Source organism: Acanthopagrus latus, chromosome 17, assembly GCF_904848185.1.
Source record: "Acanthopagrus latus isolate v.2019 chromosome 17, fAcaLat1.1, whole genome shotgun sequence".
Lineage (NCBI taxonomy): Eukaryota > Metazoa > Chordata > Actinopteri > Spariformes > Sparidae > Acanthopagrus > Acanthopagrus latus.
In genome coordinates this window covers 7,179,994-7,205,227 of record NC_051055.1, presented here as the reverse complement: position 1 = coordinate 7,205,227, position 25,234 = coordinate 7,179,994, and the positions used below count along the sequence as shown (strand labels likewise).

Here is a 25,234-nt window from a genome sequence, read left to right as displayed (position 1 = left end):
GAAACTTTTCTGGAGCTCTTTGTTAATAAATTATTGTGCCAGATAATGAAGCTATCAGAGCTTGTTAGCGTGAGGATTTGCTTGTTTAATGCTTTCGTGTTTTTACTGTATAACTTTGGGCTTTTTGACTGGTGGTGAGACAAAATTAGCCATTTTTAAACATCTAGTATGTAACATTTCTGCATTTTGTTGGGTTGCGTATTCACCTAATCCCAAATGTTTCCAACAATGTGCAAACCCACAGTGAGAAAAATCTGTGACATTTTCTCAGCTGTAAGTGGTGTCTTGTCTCTGTAGCCAATCCACTGGCTATAACTTTCAGGGTAACTCAGGAAACACCAGACGATGGCTCAGGGAGTGAGGAGGGATGTTGGCAAACCAGCTAGCTAATCACTGCACCATTTATTGTTCATATTGTCAACTTATAGCTACGTTTCCCAAATTGTCGATTGCACAGTTGTTGTTTTTTTTTTTTTGTTGTTGTTGTTTTTTTTTTTTACAAGGAAGAGAGCAACTCCCATGATCCAAGGCTATTTTATGTCATCAAACTCCATCCTTTGTTACTGTTTTGACCATGAGACCCCTTGTGGCAGAAATGTCATACTTTTCATAACTCACCTCTTCTCTGTCTCTCCCCCTCTCCTCATCCACTCCAATGTACTTTCTTTCCGTCAGGGCCATTCTCCTTCCATCCACCAGATGCCCTCACACTTCCCCACCTTCCCTCATCTGTCCTGCAGTAACCCTTTTCACTCCGGACCCACCTGGTCTTCCCCGCCCATCCCCTCGCCTGTTCCCATGCACTTTTCCCTCATCAGCCCGGTCGTACATATACCAGTTCGTTTCCACCAGTGCTCTGCAAGTTTGTCAGCGTTTCCATGTACCTCATGCCTTTGCATTCAGGACACCAAACCTGATCCTGCACAGTACCTGAAGCTGTTTCTGTAACCAATGATTTGGATTCTGGATTCATGTCTGCTCCTAGCTGGATATGTTTGCCTGTTTTGGACTGCTTTTCTGGTGTTGACCCTTGCCTGCCTCATCCAGTAAGCTTTTGCGCCTTTTTGATAATAAATCATTGATCTGCACCAGCTCTGCCTCCATCGACTGTCTATGAGTCTTATTCCTGTTGCCCTGCTCTCAACACTTGTGGCATCCCTGATGGGAAAGACTAGTTGTGGAGCCTTGTGTAGTTCAACTCTTGTAAAGAATAATCCATGGCTTGACTCCCTCTATTGCAAGAAATCATTAGAGTCATGTCTTTCACATTCAAAGCAATGTTGTCTTTACTGAGAAAATCAGTCATGTCTTTATCTCCTCGCACCTTGACCATTGCACCAGCTTGCTTATCTGCCTTCATGCTTCAGCTGAAGACAGTGAACTGAAAGGTCAAACCTTCTTCCTACGCCATCACAATTTTAGTTTGTTCGCACTGATTACACTTTGTTTCAGAATCAATTTTATGTGATAATCAATAATAACACACAACACTTGATATGTCTGTCTACTATAACTAACACCAGATTACATGTACAATGAACATTACTCTCACTAATGCCACCACAGATTCCTTTTCGAACCTTTTCAGGTGTGCACGAGTCAATGTTAACATCAAGGGGAGAAAGCTCTTGTGCTGTACGCTGGTAACCTGGCTTTGGAACTGTCTTCCAATTGGTATTTGTACTGTTAATAAACTCATGTTTAATGTTGCCTTCCTGTATGACACAGGTCTGTCATGTCATCAGCAGACCATATGCTGATAAGAAGACCTCTTATCGTGTTTTACTATCTTTTGGCCGGGCATGATAACTTGACTTTCAACCTTATGGCACAATTAAATAATATCTGAGCATGCAAATTAATTTGTGATTCCAGTGACCTGACAAGGTGAATCTCTCTGCCGACTTCACACACTCTTCAACCTGACCACTCTGTTTATTTGTGTCTGGAGAATGGGCTGTGTTTGAGTACTCTCCGGTGAAACATCTTTGTGCTGTTGTCTTGTTGTCGCACTGACCCATTCTGTGATTTGATGTACAGCAAAAAACTATCCATGGATTTTATGGAAGGAAGCAGAGGCATCTACAGACCCATCAGGGTATGTGAGAGTGTTGTTTTTACAGGAGTTAAAGAGATGTAAACATGATCACATGGACTGATAACAAGTTAGTGAACAACATTATCTCACTGACATCACAGGTATTGTTTGACAGGCCAATATATGAGCAGGCTCTGCAGATCTGCTGGCAGATCGGATCCTACAAGTATCAGGTAAGACCCACGATAGTTGTCACGTCAAGCAGGAAATTTCTCACACAGTGTCTTGAACATAAAGCCATGTGATCTTTTGTATCTTTTGTTCAGATCGCACTGCTGACTGAACTTTTGAGGCTTCGGCAGAAAAAACAGCTCCCGTCTGAGGTGACCGCTGAAGACATGAAGGAGCTGCTGGTGGAGGAGAGCAAAAGCACACTGAGAGTGAGGTGATTCATTGGCACACACACACACACGCACGCACACACTCCGGCACTACACCTGAGCTCATCTCTGCTCATGTCACGCCAAGATGTCAGTAATGAGGGAGCGAGGAATAGTGAAGATGAAGCTTGTGTTTTCTTTCTGTTTGAAGGCTCTGGGAGTCAGCACTGGAGGACTTTGATGACACTGACGCTAAGCCTCTCCTCAGGCTGGGAAGACCACAATCTGTGGAGTCCACTGTGACAAGTACATTTGATAGGTATCTCAGATGCGCTCATCAGATCTCCCCCTTGTTGCAGGTCTGGGATGTGAACACCGACATGAAGATGAGGGACATTGAGTTTGAAGCCAGAAGGCTGCTGAGCTCACCAGAGGCCCTCCCTCCTCAGTTTCAGTGAGTCAGGTTGGACACAGATTAATGATCTCTTCAGGTACAATGGTTGTGTTGTCTCTGAAGTGTTGAACTTTGAATGACTGTAACCTACAGACTTCCCAAGATCATCAGCCAGACTCAAAAGCATGCCAGGAGCCTTACCAAGCAGCATCGAGAGGCTACCAGCTCCAAACTGCTCCATCCACGTAAGGTGGTGATGGAGGTGGTTCCCAACGTCCTGCAGGGCTTCTGGCTGCCTCCTCCAAACATGTCCTTCAACATGCCCTCCCAGCAGCTCAGTAAAATGGCTGTTGGAGTCACAAAAGCAGTTGAGGACCGGGTCGCTACTGCTCTGTCCTCCATGCCCCGTCAGGTAACCTTCTCCCGCTCCATCAGAGACTACATGGTCCTAACTGTTCAGGAGAAGTTTGGACAGGGTTACGCTCTCGAGGGTCTGGTGAAGAGGCTCAACGGTTTTGAAGCAGAGGTACTGAACATCATCACTGGCATTTCAGCAGGAGAGATCTGCATGCTGTTTCACTCACAGAGTTGCACTAAAGTGTCTGTAAATATGAACTATATAAAGGACTGCATCCAGCCAGCAGCTGTGGTGAGGCCAGAGGCCAGAACTAGCCTCGCTGAAGATGAGGAGCCTGGTCTGGAGGGGGACACTGTACCAATCCAACAAACAGTTGCTGCAGTCACTTCATTCCCTCCAGTGTCTCTTACCCTCACTGCTGAACCTCCTATCAGCATTGGCTTACATAAAACAGAAACACAGCCAGTTGAGGTGGTTGAGTCTTTCAACACAACAACAGGTAGGGATCATTGTTCAGGTTGACTTGTGTCCGACCCATCAGGTCGATTCACTCTGTGGTTCTCTGTTACTTCTGCTGTGATGAGCTCAGGCGACTGAATGTCCTTTTTCAGGTGTCAAACAGACAGAGACAAGTGGATTCAACTGCTTCTTCAGCTGGCTGCGACAGAACATCTGCTGCTGCTGCTTCCTGTCTAAAGATGACATGGAAACGTAATGAAGCTCTCTTTGTGAAAAATCTTTGTTATAATTTTTAGTTTCAATTGTTGTTAATAAAGTTAATAAAACTGGATGACCATTAAAACATGATCCAGGAATTATCTATCTATCGATCTATCTATCTATCTGTCTGTCTGTCCAATATGCAAACTACTGTTCCCAGAATGCCTCGCTTTAACTTATGCTGACCGGATGTTGATAAGTTGTTTTCGGAACTTGTGCGGCTTTTAATGCCCCTACGTTACTCCGACACATTCCAGACGTCTTACCATCAACCTACACAGTCACTCGTTTTTAACTAAATTGTCACGTGGACGTGATATACTTCTTTTTATGTCTTAATTCTTTTCAAATAAAGCGACACTCAATCAGCCGGTCAGTACGGCACCACTGTATTAAAGTGCACATAACAGGTCTGCAGATTTGATCGATATCATCATCATCTATCATGGAAAATATCCTTTGTTTTCTAAACATAACGTCAAAAAGACTCGATGCTGTCCTAAACTATAGTTGTCCTTGTTTTGAGTTAAAATCAGACGGTTGGTAACAGCGTGCACTCACTTAGTTCTGCAGTGTCCGACTGCCCCGGAAGGCATCAGAAGATAGACAGCAGGAATGTGGTGTGTTGGTTGAAATATGCTAACGGGAAGAAGAGGACTGCTCCTGATGAATGGATATATCGATCCACGTTTAACGTAAACTTACATTTTGTCCCGTCCTCTTCGATTGCTATATTCTGCAAAGCTAGCTACGGAAGCTAACAGTTGTGTCTTGACAGCCAAGCTTGTATGTAGGCTAGGAAGCTAACGTGTGCTAGGTAACATCAACAACATAAGCTGGGAGAGGCAGTTCACCTTTTCTGGCTAATGTTAGCTACTTCACCAGTGGTCATTTTAGTGTTTCTACTAACGTTAAAGTGTTTAGAAAGCAGCCGGCGCTAGCTACCTTAACGTTAGCTATATTCATGGTAATGTGCAATTAGCCAAGGTTTGAGACAATATAGCCTAGTTAAGCAAGCTACATTTACTCACTTTAGCTCAGTGGTCTCGGCACATAGAGGGAGACATAGAGGAAGACACAGGAGAGTGGACATTTTACAAGACAGACTTAATGATTAAACAGTAATGTTAACTCAGCGTTATTGCCTTGTAAGTATTATTGAAAAAGCGAACTGATTAGTGACTTGCACGGATGGCTACGCGCTGTGTGTATAACAGTACAACTTATGTTTTATAATAAATGCCTAAAAAACACGTATGCTAAAGATGTGTGAGCATTTACTTACATTAATTTACAGACTTGGATGCAATTGTACTTGAGTGTTGACCCAGTATTCAACAGAACTGTCAGTTAGTTTGGGAGCACTGCCAGAGTTTCCAGTCCTGATTTAATTATTGACTGTGCCTGTGTTTACTTTGAATAGCAAGTAGTTTTTTGAAGGTCTTGTACATGTGCATCGCTAACTGCAAACTACACCTTAAATTTGAAGTGGGAATAACTGGTGCACTTTAATAAGTTTTACTGAAAACCTGCTTAAAACGGAACAGGGTTGTAAGATACCAGTACCCTGTACCTTGTACCCTGCAAGATTTTGTCCCTAATAGCCCCAAGTGTCCTGACAGTTTATGAGCCACTATTGTTTTGTGTGTTCACTGCACCATGTATAGTATGAGGTAGCCGTTAGAGTCCAAATAACCTGTGGAATACCAGCCATTGAGGATTGCAGGAAGTACGCAGACTAGAGCTTTTTGATGGTTTAGGTTGGTTTTGGGTGTTTAACTTTTCCAGTTTGACCTGATAAACAGGCTCCCATGTTGTTTCAAGCATAACTCGCTGCCTGTCTGTTATCACAGGGACTGGACATTTATAGAAATAGGTGTTTTTTCCATCATGCAGAGACAGTGGTTCTAGTCTGCCTTTGACCATAAGGTAGCTGTGGAAACTGTAGATAGGCATTCTCACCATGCATCACACATGCACACCATCATTTAGTCCTGCCACACATCACCATTAGCTTTTGAGCTAAAAGTTTTGTCAACACGTTTCTAGCCTAAATCTATTTTGTGCAAGAGATATAAGCATTCAGAAATTTTCTAGTTGATATCAGGACAAGGGATCGACCGATTATGTGCCTGGCAGATGTACATGAATTTCCAAATCTGCAAAGTCACAAGTAACTGAAGCATTCAAGTAAATATAGTGGAGTCAAAAGAACAATATTTGACTAAATTGTTGAGTGGAAGTGAAATGCAGCAGAAAATGGAAATACTCACATAAATTACAAGTACCTCAAAAATGTACTTAACTACACTGCTTGGGTAAATTGTACTTATTTACAGTGTATCATTGGATGAACTGTTTTTTGGTGGTATTTTCGATAAACACGCATTAAATTTTTACGAACTTATATTGCTTCTGTTTCAAATGTCTGTTATCAGTATCCTTGACTCCTAGTAATCAATATCTTAATCTGTCCTGACAAAGCCATATCAGTCGATCCCTAATCAGGACCAAGCAGGAATTGTACTCTGCGGTGCCTCAGACCTGCCTTGCTGTTCTCACCTGTGTTCATGTTTGTCTCTGCCTAACCCACAGGTCATGCATGCAGCCGGGCCCCTAGCCTGCGCTTTGTACACCCCCAGCCCTGAGGCAGTGTGCTTCCAGTAGGTGGAGGCTCTTCCTCCATAGCCTCCGTTTCTTCCGACTGCCCCCATGTTAACCCTCTTGAGTATGTTTTACTATATCTGTCTGCGGCGACGCTCCAGGAGTGGGACTCGAGGTGAGGCTCTGACCAGTCGGCGGGCCGTGGAGTCCGGTCAGCGGGCGGTGTTGCCAGTCAGTGTGGAGGTGGAGCAGTATGCCAAGGAGGTCCTGGACTTCAGTTCCCACTATGGCAGTGAGAATAGCATGTCCTATACCATGTGGAACCTGGCTGGGGTACCCAACGTCTACCCCAGCTCAGGGGACTTCACTCAGACGGCTGTGTTCAGAGCTTACGGGACATGGTGGGAACAATGTGCCAGTGCTCCACCACCCTTCCGCCGCACCCCTAAAGGCTTCCACAGCCAGGATTATATTGAGCTGGGCTTCGAGGAGCCTGTCTACCCTACAGGAGTGGATGTGCTTGAGACCTATTACCCTGGAGCCATCGTCCAGATTCTGGCCTGCTCCCACAATCCCTTCTCCCAAAATCCACCTACTGATGTCAGGTAAAGACAATCATCAGCCTACAAAAACCATCATCAGTCTTTCTCACTGCTCTACTCGAATGTTTAGCTAATCAGTACGACCAAGAAAACAATGTGATACCAGCAGGTACACATAATTTTGAAGTAGGAGCCAGTTTTAGGAATAAACCCTGGAGACACTACAGCTGTTATTTGAATTACTTTGTTTATTACCTGCATTATTATGCCGTTGCTAATTGACGCCAGGTATTTGTATTCTCAGATTGTCTTCCTGTGTCTCGTTTGTTTGCATTACACATCATTAAAAAAGTGCTCTATAATTAATGTTTATACGACTGCTGTAGATCGTTTAAACTCCCACTATGTCCGAGCAGAGCAGTGCTCAAGTTTCCCCGTAGAAAGAAACCAAAAGGTGCAAATGTAAGCCTGCAGTTGTAATGATAATGAAAACTGTAAGCAGGGTAGTTTTTGATTAGTTGGTTGTCAAAAAATGTGTTTTTGGAAGAGACCATTAGTGAAACTGGGTGTCAGAGACCTCTTTAATTGGCACAAGTAAAAATATGCAAAAAGAAAACATATCAGTCCTGGCTAACTGAAACTGACAGGTAGTAAAAGAGGAAAGCTAAAGCAGATAAAAAGATATGAATACCTGGAAGGTGAACACTATTCAGTGTGAGAGTAGTTTTTGATGGATAAATGGGCTGATATGAATTTGTCCTCTGAGGAAAAAAAGTAGTGGGAATGTGCTCAGTCAGAAGATGGTTGCTTTTATGCAACCAACCAGATCAAATCAGTATTGGCTGTGAACCAAAGCTGAAGTTCAGATGTAAGAGGGGCCAACTATGTTTACCCTGGCAAAGCCACCCTCCGTAACAAGCCCTGAGGTGCACATTCTTGCACATCACTGAAATGACTCTGTGAGCCAAACCCCAATTTGTTCCAATTTGTAATTTGTGCAACTATGCCATACTTTTAGTATTCCAGAGAGGATAACACACTTATTCAGTTACTAATATATTAGATTTTTAGCCAGATTTTTTTGTGGGCACAGCTGTTAATTGTAAAAAAGAATTATATATTTTATGTATTTCAAGCATGTACTAAATTAATTGACAGTTAACTTTGTTTTCATACATGCATGCAGTTTGAACAATTGCATGACAAACTTAGATGCAGTTTGAACATTTCTCTGTTTGGCTTGTGTGTGTAGCACCTAAATAGTCTGTATGTATGGCATCCAAAGTCATCATCTTCTATAGCAATTCATTTTAAATGTGATTGGCTGGTCTGATGTCAGCAGAGTGAGCCTCGTCAAACAAAGCTTCATCACTATGCTTTTTGTCTCCTTAAAGGTACCCAGTGAGTATGGATTTTGACCCAAACAAATATGCTGTGGGACCTTTACCAGTGGAAAAAACATGTTAAATCCAGTCTATTATAATCCTAAATTATAATCACACTGTAATGATAATATAACTAGTATGTTGTGTAAGTAGGCAGTGTAGACAGAAGGGAGGCGCTACACTGCTCACCAAATGTCCATCAGCAAAGTTGTTTTTTGTCAAAACAGCACTCTGTGAAGTTATGAATGAGGCATTGTGTTTTTCAAAACCAAGGCTTTTTTTCCCACAATGGTCATTGTGTGTTGCATTCAGTGGATGAGCCGCACAAAACAAACTTAGGAACACCGAGCCAGCAGCTGAAGATACGAGATGAGAGACAGGGCATGCAATACTGATGTATAATGAATATTGCCTTGTGTAAGAAAGCCGTATAAAGCATTGTAGTGCCATTTTCAGTATATAAATAACTGTACATGCAGTGTAAAATAAAACTGGGTTAGTAGTGTTATGGGACTCCTTGCCGGGGTAAAAAGGAAATTCTGCTTGTTGTGGGTTTACTGTACAACTCTGCTGCCTCTGCTGTCTTGCGTCCAGGTGGGAGGTGCTTTGGTCAGGGGAGCCCACCAAGGTGCTGACACCCCAGGCACGCCAGTTTTCCCCTACCATCAAGCATATCAACTTCCCCACCAACTTACTGCGTCTGGAGGTCAACAGCTCTCTGCTGGACTACTACACGGAGCTGGATGCTGTTATCCTCCGTGGGGTGAAGGAGAGGCCCATGTTGGCGCTCTATAAAATGCCTGTCATCGACATCAATGACCTGAGTGACAGCGAGGAGGAGCTGTCTGATTTGGGAGGTCCATTCAGACCAGGAGGAGTACATCAGAGAACAGGCAATGGCTACTTTGACAAACTGCCTTATGAGGTGACTATAGACCTTAACCATGTGTTCACTGAGTCAGTCAGGCCTGAGTGTAAGAACAGAAGTACACCAGGAAAACCAGGAGAATTATTAAGGTGTCCCCTCTGTAATCATTTTAATGTATTTTAACTAATATGGATCTCCCACCATTCTGCTGGTACCCATATTTTTACTAATGGATGCCATTAAAGGTGCCCTGTGGAGTTTTCTTTTTAACAAATAAACCTAACTTTTGTATTCAGCATTCTGACTCACCAGACCTTTCTCCTGAGCTTAAACAAACTTTTTTTTTACTTTTCCTCCCTTATAAATCATTTTTAAGGCCCATATAGTTTTACAAAATAGACAGGTCATTTAAACTGCTTGAAATAATATATTTTGTGCAAGAATAGCATTTGAAATTGCTCTTTTTCAGAGTAGTGCATTTTCAGTGGCATGTTAACAGGACACTATTTTGTCAGATTCTCCCCTCACACTCGTGCAACACCACTGTCATAAACAAAGGGTCTCAGGTCTGAAACCGTTTGTCAGCCGTAATGTAGATGCTAATTACAAAAAAAGTCATTATGTCAAAACAATGTTAAGTCTTGAAAACATGTACCTTGAAGTGAACATGTATGTAACGCTGTGATCCTACCCTCTCACTGAGGTTACATAGTGCAGAAACAAGTGACGGGGGGCTGGGTGGCAGTGACAGAGAGACGTTTCATCCAATTATGATCATAACTTAGAACAAACTCTAAGGTCATCAGCGAAGTTAGCCCTGTAAACATTACATGTACCTCTGACTGTATTGGTATGCTGTATATCCAAATATTCCGCGCAACATACAAACGTTGTGGCTTGAACCCATCCTTACACTTGAACTCATGCACACTCACGGACACAGTCATTTTCATGCCATGCAGACGTATCATGTTGTCTGAGGCAAGTTTCAAAAACACCGGCAGTACTCTTGATATTCTTTCTCTTATCTTCTCTCCAAACCGCTGCCATTAACAGCAGTCTGCACAACCGCTGTGTGTTTGTTTCAGAAACACAATATAGCTATTATCTGTCAGCTGATACCCGCCTGAACAACGTGTATTGTTAATTCACTGCAACACACAGTCGCGCGAGCACAGTCATTCTTTCTCTTTGAGAGGCACACGAACACAGTTACAAAACAAGTTGGCTCACCTCGCCACTGATCCTGCTATCAGTGCTTTGTGTCCCAGATAACCACTATTTAGATCTGCCTGACAGTGGAGACGCAATTAACATTGTCTCCTCTGTTATTCTCTGTTGTGTACTAGGTTTTGCCTCACTTAAATGTTCTGTGTTCTTCTTCTTCTACCAGGCAAAACGGCCTTGTTTTAACTGTCCGCTTACTGTTTGTTCCCTTTCTGCCCCTCCACCCTTCCATTCTCCTTTCTCCTCTCCTAACCCCTCTCCCCATCTTCCATCCATAGCTCATCCAGCTGATCCTGAGCCACCTGACCCTGCCAGACCTCAGCCGTCTGGCCCAGAGCTGTAAGCTGCTGCACCAGCACTGCTGCGACCCGCTGCAGTACACCCAGCTGAGTCTGCAGCCCTACTGGGGCCGGCTGAGTGACGCCTCCCTCGGACACCTGCAGAGCCGCTGCACTCTCCTCCAGAGGCTCAACCTGTCCTGGACCGGCAACCGCGGGGCTCTCACCCTGACCGGCTTCAGCAGGTCAGACTGTCAGCGGGCCACAAATGTTAAGAAACGGGGAGATGACCTTGACAATTAGCAGTTACTCTTAAGCACAAGCATTTGTTTTGAGAGAGGGAAACTTTTTCAGTAATTCCTGACATAGAGACAATAGAGACATGTAAAAGGGCGTTGTCCTTGTTGTTTAAAATAGGGACGGGTGGACAGGAAGGTTGCCAATGCTAGATGAATGTACTCCACTCTACTTCCACTCATGTCTCTTGTTCTCCGCCTATTCCTTCCCTCAGCTTCATGAAGGCATGTGGTCTCAGCCTGGTCTGCCTGGAGCTGTCGTGCTGCCACTTCCTGAACGAGGCCTGTCTTGAGGTTGTCTCTCAGACTTGTCCGGGGCTGCAGGAGCTCAACCTGTCCTCGTGCGACCGCCTCAACCCACAGGCCTTCACACACATCTCCAAACTATTGCGCCTTCGCAGGCTGGTGCTCTATCGGACCAAGATAGAGGTAGGCACGGTCAAAGGTGTATCTGAGAAACCAGTCCTTTCCAAACACCGCAGGCGGACTGTTGCTAGCTTAATGATGTGTTTGTACCTAAATGGTTGGCCTTGCGATTTGTTACACTGGCATACAGGAGATATTATGATAAGTAGGTCAGTTGTAGTAGGGGTCAGTAAGTTTTGAAGGGTTAAAATTTGAGGTAATGGAAAATTTCCACTATCTATTTAATTATATATTATATAATGCAATAATGACATGTAACTGACAGAGGGTAAAGGTCAAGGAAAACAAATTGATACAGCAGATTATACAAGCAGTCTTCTCTGTTGTCATCGATGTTCAAACTTAAGACAACAAGCTGTAAGGCCAAAGAATCTTGATCCTACTAGCTTTGTGCATTTGATTCGAAAGCAATGGAAAGAAAGACCCAACATATATTTGTTTATACTATTAATAAATAAATGAAATATGTTGATTATGAAACAAAGTTAACTCTGTTTCAGTAACGTTACCATTTGTACATGTAAACCTACAGGTCATTATTCATCTTCAGCACAATTATATTACATTTTTGGAGCCCCATCCATTGGCAGGCATTAAGAATTGCTGCATAAAAACAGCGAGTCTTGTTGATAATGGTCTCGTCTATGTAGGTCACATAGAGGAAGCAGGATTCAACTGAAAATATCCCTCTTTCATCTTTCAATACCCTTCCAGTTTATTTTGTGAAGGAAAATGAATGTACAGTAAACTCTTATTTCAATTTAATAAAACTTTGAGAATGGCTGCCACAATGTAGGACTAATGATCTCCACAGGCTGCCTGTTACCTTAGCGGTAGTGCATTCTGTGTTGTTGTCTTTCAAGATGAACTGAGTCAACTCTGTGCCCAGGAGACCCTTAAAGACATGGACTGCCTCAGGTTCAGGCCTGTCTGCTGTGTAAACCCACTGTCGTCTGTTTTGGTGTTGCTCCTCTGTGTTTCTCCAGAGTTTGTCATGTTTCAGAGCAGCACTGTGGGCAGCAGGCAGTGTAGAGTTTCCGCGGTGGAGCCAGGCAGCATGCTGCAGGTTGTTTATACTCGGGCAGACAGTGCGAGCTGTGTGTCTGTTTGAGGCCCTGACATCTCAGCTGTCATTACCCTGTCACTGCTCTAATTAAATGGCTAGCTCGCCGGAGGGAGGCGTTTATAAAGATGCCAGCTACAGACTCGAGCAAACACACACACTCACACAAAAGGCTTTCACTTTCATGTCTCACACTTTCTCCTGCCACTGAGGTACATGTGTTGGCAGTTGCAGTGTTGGATTCCCATATCTGTATCCAAGCTGCAGTGCCACTGGAGAGGCGTCTGTCCTCGCTGTGCTCCCTACGGAGTGTAAGGAGACGTAGAAACTATCTGTTGTGCCATATTAAATTCTCTTAAATACAACTAGTGTTACCTGTGTGAGCCAGGCAGCAGACTGAAAACCACTTATGAGGAACTGTGGATGACATGCCTGGACATGTTACTGTTACTTAAACACACAGTATATTGTTATTTTAATGTATACGTTTTAGATTTATACACAGATATGATGTAAAGGCTTTAGTTTGTTGTTGAAATGTGACTCCCAACCAACATTGATTTAAGTGTTGTTGTGTGTGTGCGGTCCTCCCATAATTTCCTGACTTTTTATTTATCTCACTTTCAATCAGCAGGTGTTGACTTATTACCATGGTGCCAAACAGGCAAGAATGAGATTTTTTGAAAAATATATTAAGGGTAAACAAAATGACAACCACGACTTTTCTCTCTTTGTCTTTCTCCTTGTTGTCTCTGCAGCAAACGGCTATTCTGAGCATCCTGACGTTCTGCATAGAGCTGAGACACCTCAACCTAGGAAGCTGTGTGAGGGTGAGAAGAATACACACACACACACACACACACACACACACACACACACACACACAGAGAGGATGAAGTCCAAATAAAGCACAGTCTGTTAAACAACCTTCCATGTGTCCTTGCTGAATAGCAGCTTGTCCAAAAGATGGCAGAGGCATCAGTAGTGTAACAGTAATAGAGCTGCTAACAATAAAATGGTCGGGTGTAAAACAGACGACGCCAGTGATAATAAACTGAACAAAATTTAAGTCAATGCTTAATTGTCCATGCTTGGCTAAATATTTTGTGTCAGCCTCACTTCACAACACAGTTAAAACATTAGTGAACTATAACAAAGGCTGTTATACAAACAAAGTACAGACACAAACTGGGCCAATTTCTCACTTTATAAAAATAATGAAGCTAATTGGCTCTTTTGTTTCTTAATAAGCAAAAGTGCTGCCATACGTTTGTTTTTTTTTTGTTTTTTTTTCAACATATGCTTAAAGGAATGATTTGCTCTTTCTTTGTTTGATAATAAGTTAGATAAGAAGATTACTAGTGCTGATTACTTGAGTTATATTTGTCAAAGCGACAGCCAGCAGCTGGTTAGCTTAGCTAAGCATTAGCCTGGAAACAAGAAAATAGCTAGCTTGGCCCGTGTCTGTCCCGTGTTAACAAAATTGGCCTAGATGAAGCAGAATGTTGAATCCTGTTTGTATGAATTCTTTTGTGATTTTCCTTTTAGCCCTGTTGAAAAAGTGAGAAAGCAGGACGAGGAGAGAAAGAAAAAAGTGTAAAGGAATAAAAAAAATGCCCTTTACCTGTTTGTGACCTATTGTACAGGTTCAGACATTGGAGCTATAATGAAACACGGGGTCCAGCCATGTAGAGGTTTTGTTGTGTTATATAGAGCCAGACTAGCTGATCACAGTTTTTATGCTGAGCTACACGGTCCTGCCCATAGCATTGACAGATATGAGAGTAGCGTTATGCACAGTACTGTCTACCAGAAAAGTAATGCAAGAAAAAATATCAAACTATTCCTTTAATGATGCTTTGCTCTATGAATATGTCCACCATGGTGTCACAATCATGTTGACTTAAAATGCAGTCTTTATCATTAACCGGTTGAGACATTTAAGGAAATGTGTAATGTGAGATGGTCACAGTGCCTCTTAGTACTTCTTTCTAAAATATAATTCACTATATTATATATGCATATTTTCCACATTTACTGACTGATTTGCTTAGTTTCCATCAAATTGATGGACATTTGATTAGAAATTATGATGCAAGAAGTGAGAAGAGGCGCAAGAAAATTAATTTTTTTAGTGCGGCTTCCTCTTGTGGTCATTCTAAGGCATATGTGTCTTCATTGGTAACAAACTATATAATGGCAGCAACCCTTTTGCAAAAGGTTTAATATCCTTCCACTGCTAACTCAAAGAAATGTTGTGTATGCTATCATTTCTATGGGTAAGGTGCCTGCACTGGCTGTGCAGTTGTTAAATTGCATTTCTTTGCTTTCATCTTTGGATGAAAGGATGAAATATGGCCAACATTACCTGACACGAAAGAACAATGTAAGCTTCACAAACACAAATCAGTTCTTGAAAGACTATTTCATTTATTTTCTTGTGAAGGTGTTCTCTCTTAGTGCTTTGTTCTCTCAGGGAAGTCGGGTTATGTCACTCAAACCAGCCAATACAGCTAATCAGCTTTTTCTTATCACTACTTTTCAAGTTTGCACAAAATACACAAGCTATGACTCACTCCATATTTCATTCCTTCTCACAGCATCATTCTCTCAGTCCTGTATAACATCCTTAAGGCAAATGATTATGTTTCTATGTATGTATGCAGCACATGAAGGAATATTTCAGCTTATATACTCAAGCTGGAGCAAAGATCACATAATCACTGTCTAATGTTGTTTACAGAAATAGTACCCATATCCTCTAAAATCAAGTGTAACATTTGAGATTAGGCTGCTGTAGAGTTTCATATCTTGAGGTTCCATTTTAAAATTCTTAGAATCATCGTGATGCAGATGTGGATGATTCTGAATCGATTTCCAAAAGTCAAAAATCGATTTTCTAATGCTGATTGACAACGTAATGTTGACAGAACACAAGAGGTGGAACTCGTAATTGCGGAAGTGCAGCGCCCGGATACTCAATGGTGCGCACATAACAAAAAAACACGAGGTGGCTGAGGGCAGCATTCAACCAGCAGCCTCTGCTTTAAAACTGTGGAGTTAAAGCGATAAAGAACCTGGACAAGAGCCACACCATATGCAAGTTGTGTCGAACTAAAAAAAAATATTTTGGAAACTCGACAAACATGAGAAACCACATTAAATATTTCCACCCAGAGGAGAAAGGAAAAGTGTTGGTTGTAGTTGGTTCCAACCAGAGGACCATTGAGCAAGCGATATCAAATTTTCCACCCAACTCGGAAAGAGTGAAGCAAATTACAAACTATTGCAACTCTGATTGCCAAGGACTTTGTTGTGCAAAGTCAAATCTATTTGTGACAAAGAAAAGCCTTTTCTTTAACATATTAGAGAAGGTAATCAATCTGTTGATTTTTTTAGGAAGTGAGATTTTATTATTATTATTATAAGAAATCATGCATGGAAATGTACATGAAAAAATGATTGCATCAAGATGCATTTATATTCGCTTTAGAATCAAACCGTTGAACTCAGAATAGGAATCGAATTGAATCGAATCGAATCATGAAGTGCCGAGAGATTCCCATCCCTATTTTTAAAGCTGATGTGGACCCTCTAAAGGCACTCTGTGAAGCCTCATACACACTGCAGACGCTGCAGGTAGTGTAACCAGATGTTAACAGCTGCCTGTCTCCTGCAGATTGAGGACTACGACGTGGTGGCCAGCATGCTGGCTGCTCGCTGTCGCTCACTCTGCTCACTGGACCTGTGGCGCTGCAGGAACCTGACTGATCGAGGACTGGCAGAGCTCGCCTCTGGCTGCAGGTAAGTAACACCAGTGAGTTTGGTGATGTGAGAAAAAATCTCACTGAGGATCTAGGTCATTTTGCCATCTTTTGTGTTTGTCTTGCTGGACATACTTTCTCATTTATGCTTTAAAGCAACCTTGCAGATGAGATGTCTCAGCCCCTAATATAGTTCTTAAACACAGATATCATTAAGCCCCATTTATTTATATTGCACCTATACATGCGGTCAGCACATTCTGAACCCAAACTATTCAGCTGTACAGAGCCAAAACAGAGTGCATCTGTTCTCAGTTAACCAACGCCATGCTCTCCTGCATGCTCTGTGGTTTTCAGGATGCTGGAGGAGTTGGACCTGGGCTGGTGTCCCACACTGCAGAGCAGCACCGGGTGTTTCCAGCATCTCGCCCGCAGCCTGCCCCGCCTGCGCAAACTCTTCCTCACCGCCAACCGCACGGTCTGCGACTCAGACATAGAAGAACTGGCTGCTGGCTGCCCCTCGTTGCAGCACCTTGACATACTGGGTACGCTTTTACCACACACATACGTAGTTATCTCTTCACAAACACTTGACATGTATTAATTACTTGTATAGGATTGTATTTACCCCCAGCTGTTGATGTGTTTTCCCTGTTCTCTTGTTCCATTATCATATCAATGAATAAGACACTGTGTGTCAGAGAAGTATGGAAATAGTTTTTTGCATTTTCACAAGTGCATTCCATGCTTACATGTTCCTGACACAGCACTGACTTCGTGTTGAAGGTTCAGAGAGTGAGATAACAATGTATGTTTTCCTTTTCCATTATGTTTTTTTGAACTGTTAGTTATGTGGCTATTATATGTGAGCTGCAGTAGTTGGGTTGGTCTGTATGTTGTACAGTGACTCATGTTATGGAAGTAATAAACATAAAGCATGTATTTGGGCCTGGAACTCTACTATGTTGGTCTATAGTATGTATCTTGTTAATATACATACAGTGGGGCAAATAAGTATTTAGTCAACCACCAATTGTGCAAGTTCTCCTACTTGAAAAGATTAGAGAGGCCTGTAATTGTCAACATGGGTAAACCTCAACCATGAGAGACAGAATGTGGAAAAAAAACCCAGAAAATCACATTGTTTGATTTTTAAAGAATTTATTTCCAAATTAGAGTGGAAAATAAGTATTTGGTCAGCTACAAAGAAGCAAGATTTCTGGCTGTCAAAGAGGTCTAACTTCTTCTAATGAAGTCTAACGAGGCTCCACTCGTTACCTGTATTAATGGCACCTGTTTTAACTCATTATCGGTATAAAAGACACCTGTCCACAACCTCAGTCAGTCACACTCCAAACTCCACTATGGCCAAGACCAAAGAGCTGTCGAAGGACACCAGAGACAAAATTGTAGACCTGCACCAGGCTGGGAAGACTGAATCTGCAATAGGTAAAACGCTTGGTGTAAAGAAATCAACTGTGGGAGCAATTATTAGAAAATGGAAGACATACAAGACCACTGATAATCTCCCTCGATCTGGGGCTCCATGCAAGATCTCACCCCGTGGCGTCAAAATGATAACAAGAACGGTGAGCAAAAATCCCAGAACCACACGGGGGGACCTAGTGAATGACCTACAGAGAGCTTGGACCACAGTAACAAAGGCTACTATCAGTAACACAATGCGCCGCCAGGGACTCAAATCCTGCACTGCCAGACGTGTCCCCCTGCTGAAGCCAGTACACGTCCAGGCCCGTCTGCGGTTCGCTAGAGAGCATTTGGATGATCCAGAAGAGGACTGGGAGAATGTGTTATGGTCAGATGAAACCAAAATAGAACTTTTTGGTAGAAACACAGGTTCTCGTGTTTGGAGGAGAAAGAATACTGAATTGCATCCGAAGAACACCATACCCACTGTGAAGCATGGGGGTGGAAACATCATGCTTTGGGGCTGTTTTTCTGCAAAGGGACCAGGACGACTGATCTGTGTAAAGGAAAGAATGAATGGGGCCATGTATCGAGAGATTTTGAGTGAAAATCTCCTTCCATCAGCAAGGGCATTGAAGATGAGACGTGGCTGGGTCTTTTAGCATGACAATGATCCCAAACACACAGCCAGGGCAACAAAGGAGTGGCTTCGTAAGAAGCATTTCAAGGTCCTGGAGTGGCCTAGCCAGTCTCCAGATCTCAACCCCATAGAAAATCTGTGGAGGGAGTTGAAAGTCCGTGTTGCCCAACGACAGCCCCAAAACATCACTGCTCTAGAGGAGATCTGCATGGAGGAATGGGCCAAAAACCAGCAACAGTGTGTGAAAAGCTTGTGAAGAGTAACAGAAAACGTTTGGCCTCCGTTATTGCCAACAAAGGGTACATAACAAAGTATTGAGATGAACTTTTGGTATTGACCAAATACTTATTTTCCACCATGATTCGCAAATAAATTCTTTAAAAATCAAACAATGTGATTTTCTGGGTTTTTTTTCCACATTCTGTCTCTCATGGTTGAGGTTTACCCATGTTGACAATTACAGGCCTCTCTAATCTTTTCAAGTGGGAGAAATTGCACAATTATAGGTTGATTAAATACTTATTTGCCCCACTGTAGCAGGTGACACATTGGAGAGGAAATTTTTGTCACTGAAAAATTTGCAGATGCATTTTTTCATTTCAGATTTACTCAGACCCTGAACGCTTGCAAGGTTGACAGCTTCATCAAATCACTTGTTAGAATATCAGTCATAAGAAGTCATCCCCTTAGAGAAATTGATCAAAATGTCTTGAGTATTTTTTTTATCCTGATAAACTCTGATATGGTTCTATCCCCCATCTTTAACACCGTCATTCTTATCCCTGTTCTGACTTGTCTAATTGGCAGGTACACGGTTGGTGAGTGCGGCCTCACTGAAGAAACTCCTCCAGTCCTGTCCAAAACTTCTCCTCCTGGATGTCTCCTTCTGCTCGCAGATAGACATGCGGGTCGTCCAGGAGCTCTCGGGCAGCTTCCCAAACGTGGCCATCAAGAAGAGCTTCACTCAGTGACCCCATGGTCGTTGCATTTTATCATCCACAGTCCAGGGGAAGGGAAGTGCTTGCCAGCAGACACTGCCTCAAAGTCAGGTCTGATGCTGTAGGAGATTGCTGACCTGCCTGCCGTCTGTATCACAGACAAGATCTTCTTTTAGCGGTCAGTAAACTAAGCAGTTGCACTCGGTGAGGAGGTTCTTTGGATTAACTGGCTGAACACAAACAAGTGCAGACACCTAATCACAGGATTATAGAACGTGAGACTTTTTAGTTCTTGGTTTTTTTTTTGTTTTTCTTTTCTTTTGGACGCTTGAAATCAGGGTCGTTGCAGTAAATCTGCTACATCTTCCCAGAATATGAATCATCACGTATGTATTGCCAAGCAACACTAGGCTAAGAAATATGCCTTCGTACTGGATGCAAAACACAAAACAAAACATTTGTGAGCCTAGAACATCTTGTTTGGACAGAGGCAATGAACAAAACAAGTATGAATCGTACATTTTCTGGAAACTGTGAGAAAAACGGCAGTGAAGATTTGGTAATCATATGATCACGTTAGCTGGTAAGAATATGAAAGTTCAGGGCCCTGGTCAGTGCCTTGTCAAAATGTGCAGCAGTCATGGACTGTCTGATGGCTTATTCTGAAGGCACCTGTCATTATCAAGACAGTTTGATCTCATTGTAAGAAGTCATACTTGCTGCTGTGTTCGAAGGTAATAGGAGCTTTAAAGGTGAAAACAAAGGAGGGACTGCAGCCCTATCTAATACAGTGACCTTTGGACGGAGTCATGTTAAACCATAATGCAAGTATGAACAAGCTGCTTTGTGTTGCTATAGACTGAGTGCAGAATCAGACACCGGGATTACACAAAATCTCGTTTTGAACAGAAGGCACCATCAAATGTCCTGCACCTGAGATTCACTGACAGCGTGTTTTCATCCAAAAAATATGTGAGAACTTGTGAGAAAGCAGACTGGGACGACATTTGTTTTAATTTACACATGCAAAAAACACCCAGAGTATCAAATCACAAACAGATGGAGAAACCCAAACCCAAAGATGTACAATTTATAATGATACAAAACCAAGAAAAGCTGCAAGTCCTTACATTGGGGAGGCAAAACCAGTGACTGTTTGACATTTTACTGAATCACTGTGTAAATCTGTGATAAATGTTCTTTCAGTGAGCTAATCATTTCAGATCTGATTGTCATTGTCAACCGGACAGGGCTGACCCAACGTGTCCATTTAAGAAAAATGGGATTGCCTAACATGGAAAAGCCCTACAGATGGATATGATCATGATCTATTAATTTCAAGAAGAGCTTTAACTGAGCGTGGCCTCGTAGGTGCCCTTTTAATCTAACATACAATACGAGACCGATGTTAAGATGAACTCAAGACTTGTGTTGGATTTGATCTGTAGAGAAAAACACCAGATGTAATGTGCCTGGTCTGGGTCAGTTTCTGTTCAAATCAAACAGGGTGTGTCATAGTTACATTTTAGCTTATTTCTTTTTGCCAACTTATTCTGCTCAATTAAAGCAAAAATTCTGTTTTTTTTAAGTCAACCAGGCAACTCTCTGGTTTTCCTTAGTAGTTGTTTTGGCAGTGTAATTTTAAAGGTATAGTAAGTGAGTTTGTCTCGAAAGCTAAATGATGAATTTGCAAGTCACCAGTTTCACATCGTCTTCATGGTGTCGCATGCTTTTCCTGTTGTCATTGGTACCGAGCTCTCTATCACCACTATTAGACTACAGCCACCTACTCATATGCTTACCTATGGAGGGTCAAGTGAAGTACTGTGGATTAAGTTGAGCGTCATATGTTAAAGTGGCACATTGTAAATACTCTATGTGACCTCAGTATTTGTCCTGTAACTCAGGGGTTTTAATATTTCATCTGGTTTTAATTTTTGTACGTATATTTTGCTCCAGAAACCAGCACAGCAGGCGTCTTTACAGATTCACACCAGACTGATACAGATATGAGGGTGACCTGCTGTCACTGTTGCTCTTAAACAACAAACACATGTGACACTCAGCACTGATGGGGAAAAATGATAATTTATTAGGTGTGAAATGTTGCTGTAATTATGATTGTGAGAATATATTGCTGTTCCTGATTATTTAATTTTGTAATGTATGAAGCCACAGTTGCAATGTGGCAAAAGTGTTTGAAAAGCACTCTCTTTTTTTTGGAAAAGAAAAAAAACTTGAAGTTTTCTGTTAAGCACATGCTACTAGTCAATATTTGTGCCTTATACTCCTGTTTGAATGTGGTGTGGTGTCCATGTGGTATAGATTGTAGTGAAGTGCTTTGCTTTTTTCAACCAAAGTAATACCCAAAAGCCTGGTCTTTAATCCAACAGCTATATCTGACCAGTTTATACGCCATATACTGTATATCAGCCATGTCAATTAATATGCAAATGTTTTATTTATTTATATTTCCCTGCGTGATAAACATGTTATTTAAACCCATTATCCATATATACATGTTGCAGTGTTTTGCTTTTCTTTCCCAGAGTCAGATGAGAGGAATCATCTTTATTTAATCTCACGGCATTCAGAAATTGTGTGGCCAAGCTGACCACAAAGACCGGAAGTATGTCTTTAGCATAGCCCAGCACAACGAATGGGGACAGAAGGAAGCTGTTAGATAGCTCTGTCGACAGGAGAAAGCATATGATTCCCAGCAAGTCAAATGTATTTAGTTCATGAACTCTTGCTGGAATGAAAATTTAAATCAAGGTATCGTAGATTTATTAGCCGATACTTGGAAAAACAACACCTGCATGTGGCGTCGCAGCAGTCCAGCTCTTGTCGTAGCTCTGAAGGCAGAATGTGTGCAAGACTGAACAACACAGTTCGTGGCTAGCTTGCCTTCCTGAATGTTAGCATGAAATTAATTTAGTTATAAAGCTCTCATATCTTGAGTATTTCTTTCTGGGAATTTAGGAATTTTAATCACTGAGAATTACTTTATGTTGCTTCAAATACATTTTTGTGTGTATATATATATATATATATATATATATATATATATATATATATATATATATATATATATTATATATATATATATATATATATATATATATATATATATATATATATATATATATATATATATATATATATAATTGCATTTTTTTGAGGTCACCATAATTCTCCTTCACACTTGGAAGGCCATTTTATGTTCACCTTAATCTCACCCAGGGATGCCACTTAATACTGCACACTGGACCTTTTAAGTTATAAGCAATAATGACATTTAAAAACAAATAGAACAGTGAAATGACCCCTGCTTCTAGTCTTTGTGCTAAGCTAGGCTAAATGCAAGAATTGAACATTGTACTGGATGCCTAGAACTCAGATGAATTTATCAACCCTCTAATTTAATCTTGGGTTTGAAGGAAAAGCCCCAAATGATGGACGGTCCCATTTAATTGTGATTATGTGAATGTATATATGTTCAGTTTATTTAAACAGAATGGGTGTTTTGGTAGCCCTCGTATTTAGGTGAATATTACTTGACTGAGTGCAAACAAGGTGACTGATGCGAACAAAATGTTTTATTTCAGTTGGTTGACTAGAAGCCAAGAAGTGCACACATCACATTCACTTGGCCTGCACAAATCCAGGCATTGATTATTATGTATTTATGTTGAGATAATTATGCTTACATGGAAAACACTCACAATGTGTAGTGTGTACAGCAATTCATTTCATCATTTAGGCAGATCATTTGAGACTGAACACGATTCTGAAGCAGTTTTGTTCCTACATTTATGTTGCTTTAGCTCCCCTGCCTTGAGTGTCTGGGCTTGACCGAGCTTTTCTGTAATGAATATGCATTCTCCCACTCTGTGTGTGATCAACCTTTGTGCCATTGGTAGGACATGCACTGATGCTCCCTGTGCTGCAGTGTGAACGCCACTGTTGTGTGAAAACACTGTGCCTCTGTCATGATGAAACTGGGTGCTTCACTTTCACCAGATTTGAAATAAAGTGCAGGCTGATACGGCCGGCTCTGTGTCTGTGTGGCTCCTTTTTTAATTCGTCCAGCCCCTCTGATCCTGTAAGGACATGGATATTAAAAGAAACATGATGGTACAACAAAGTGGCTACACTGCCAGAATTAACTTGCTAATATATTCCATTTTTTCCTTACTCTTCAGTGAACAGCGCACCCTCACTGACAAATGAAAATTGTGTCACTGTATCACGCTGAGGCTTCATAAGTAGAAACGTGTAAGTGTGATTGGGAGAAAAGTAGGGTCGTCTGCTGAATCCACAACAACTAGGAAAGCCATTAGTCAGGATGACTGACTGGATGGTTGTGGTGGAATGATCCTTTTTGCCTTAACCCTCTGCCATTTTACAGTCTATTAATACCACAGAGAGAAGTGACATTAGCTTGTCTTCTTAACGGCCTTTTAATGAATTGTTTATGCCTGGTTTAATGATGTATATTGTGGCCCTGTAATGTGCCCTAATGACGGAGAACGAGGCGGCCTCGGCTGAAGTATTAATTTGGACTGCCTCCCCAATGATTACTCCTCAGCCAACAACACCACTGCCGCCGCCTCTGCTGCTCTGCGTGCGAGTGCGGGTGCAAACGTGATTCATGGCAGCTTTCCGCTCGGTGCTACGGCTTGATTTCTCGCTGTCACGCTCCTCTATGAGGCTGATATATCCAGGGGGGATCCGCAGCAATTAGTTCGGCTTTTTATTTGTCTTTCAAGAACGTACAGACGTGGCTTGATGAATCTGCGATCGGGATTTATGGACGGAGGTTTTGTTCCTGAATAATAAAATGTAAACCTGGGAAGGGTGAGGAGGGTGGCACAAGGTTGCCCCCTCCATCTCCAAACCACATGAGTGACACCAGAACATACCTTGACAAATATGGCAGCACCCCAGCGGTGCAGTAATAGTGTTCAGTTCAGTGAGACACATGTCTGCAGAGTGCTGTGGTCCTCAGGCTGGGACTCGACAGGCCTCAGACCTGCCTGAGGGAGGCCTCACCATGATACCCATCATTATGTGGCTTGGTGTTCCTTCTCTAGTTTCTCGGCTCAGACTCTAATAATGAAGACATCCCTGTCAGGCCTCGCACTGCTGTGTGTAAAGCTTATTATTCTTGTTTTTGTTTTTAAGGATGGCGAGAATGTCAACGCTGACTTCCTCAAATCCGTCTGAATGCTTTAATCCACAGGTAGCCATCTGAAGCAACACAAATGCATTCTGTTTTCTTTTAGCCGAGTCCAAATCCAGGAGGATAACTGGTTTCATTTGTTCACTTTGTCGTGTACAGGCACAAATATATGTGATATACCCTGGTGGAGTTACTGTAAATAAGTGACGCCACAGTCGAGACGATTTGTAGCCCTGACCTGATGCCAGTGCTGCAGATACAGTCCTGCTGTTTCTCAATGTCTCATGAAACCTGTTTATTTTCTTTTCATTTCTTCATCTTCCATGTCCTTTTGCTTAAGGAATTGTCTTTTTTGTAGGCAAAGAATGCATATCCCAGATGGTTGCTCAAGGCAAGAGGTCCCCAACCATTTTGGCAACTATTTGTGATCCCCTTATTAGAGGTTACGGCCTCAGTGTGGATGTGAGTTATTCAACCGAAGTGTCAACTTCCCCTCAGAGTTTTTCATTTTGAAAGGTTTTTAGGAGTCTGGAGAGCTAAAAGTACCCAGTGTTTTACAAGAAAACAGCAAAAAAATAAAAAAGAAAGGTAGGTTTTTATTTGTCATCCCTTTAATCATCCTGTGACCCCACAGCTTGATCTTGGGACCCAGCGAGGTGACTCAAACCTCTGGAACAGAACACCAGCATCCTTTTCTTGT

General features: G+C 42.0%; 2 protein-coding genes across 5 annotated transcripts; both read left to right on the top strand.

Annotated features, from left to right (window-relative positions):
* Positions 1-790: 790 nt before the first annotated feature.
* On the top strand, positions 791-3,977 carry LOC119006457. 4 transcript variants are annotated; one of them, XM_037075186.1, is made up of 8 exons: positions 791-1,046; positions 2,041-2,098; positions 2,200-2,271; positions 2,365-2,483; positions 2,630-2,872; positions 2,966-3,338; positions 3,438-3,669; positions 3,782-3,977. In XM_037075186.1, exons 1-8 carry the CDS (start codon positions 952-954, stop codon positions 3,883-3,885), a joined length of 1,296 nt encoding a protein of 431 aa, XP_036931081.1. In that variant the 5' UTR covers positions 791-951; the 3' UTR covers positions 3,886-3,977. The 4 variants fall into 4 exon arrangements, with proteins under 4 accessions (XP_036931081.1, XP_036931080.1, XP_036931083.1 ...); XM_037075185.1 differs by having other exon boundaries at positions 2,966-3,669; XM_037075188.1 differs by having other exon boundaries at positions 792-1,046; positions 2,214-2,271; positions 2,966-3,669.
* A 473-nt stretch (positions 3,978-4,450) lies between these two features.
* fbxl4 (F-box and leucine-rich repeat protein 4) lies at positions 4,451-22,395 on the top strand. Its single transcript, XM_037075184.1, has 9 exons — positions 4,451-4,585; positions 6,486-7,099; positions 9,016-9,346; positions 10,795-11,039; positions 11,306-11,519; positions 13,338-13,409; positions 16,259-16,383; positions 16,701-16,888; positions 19,219-22,395. The coding sequence occupies exons 2-9, from the start codon at positions 6,603-6,605 to the stop codon at positions 19,380-19,382; spliced, it is 1,836 nt and encodes a 611-aa protein (XP_036931079.1). The 5' UTR covers positions 4,451-4,585; positions 6,486-6,602; the 3' UTR covers positions 19,383-22,395.
* Positions 22,396-25,234: the final 2,839 nt, after the last annotated feature.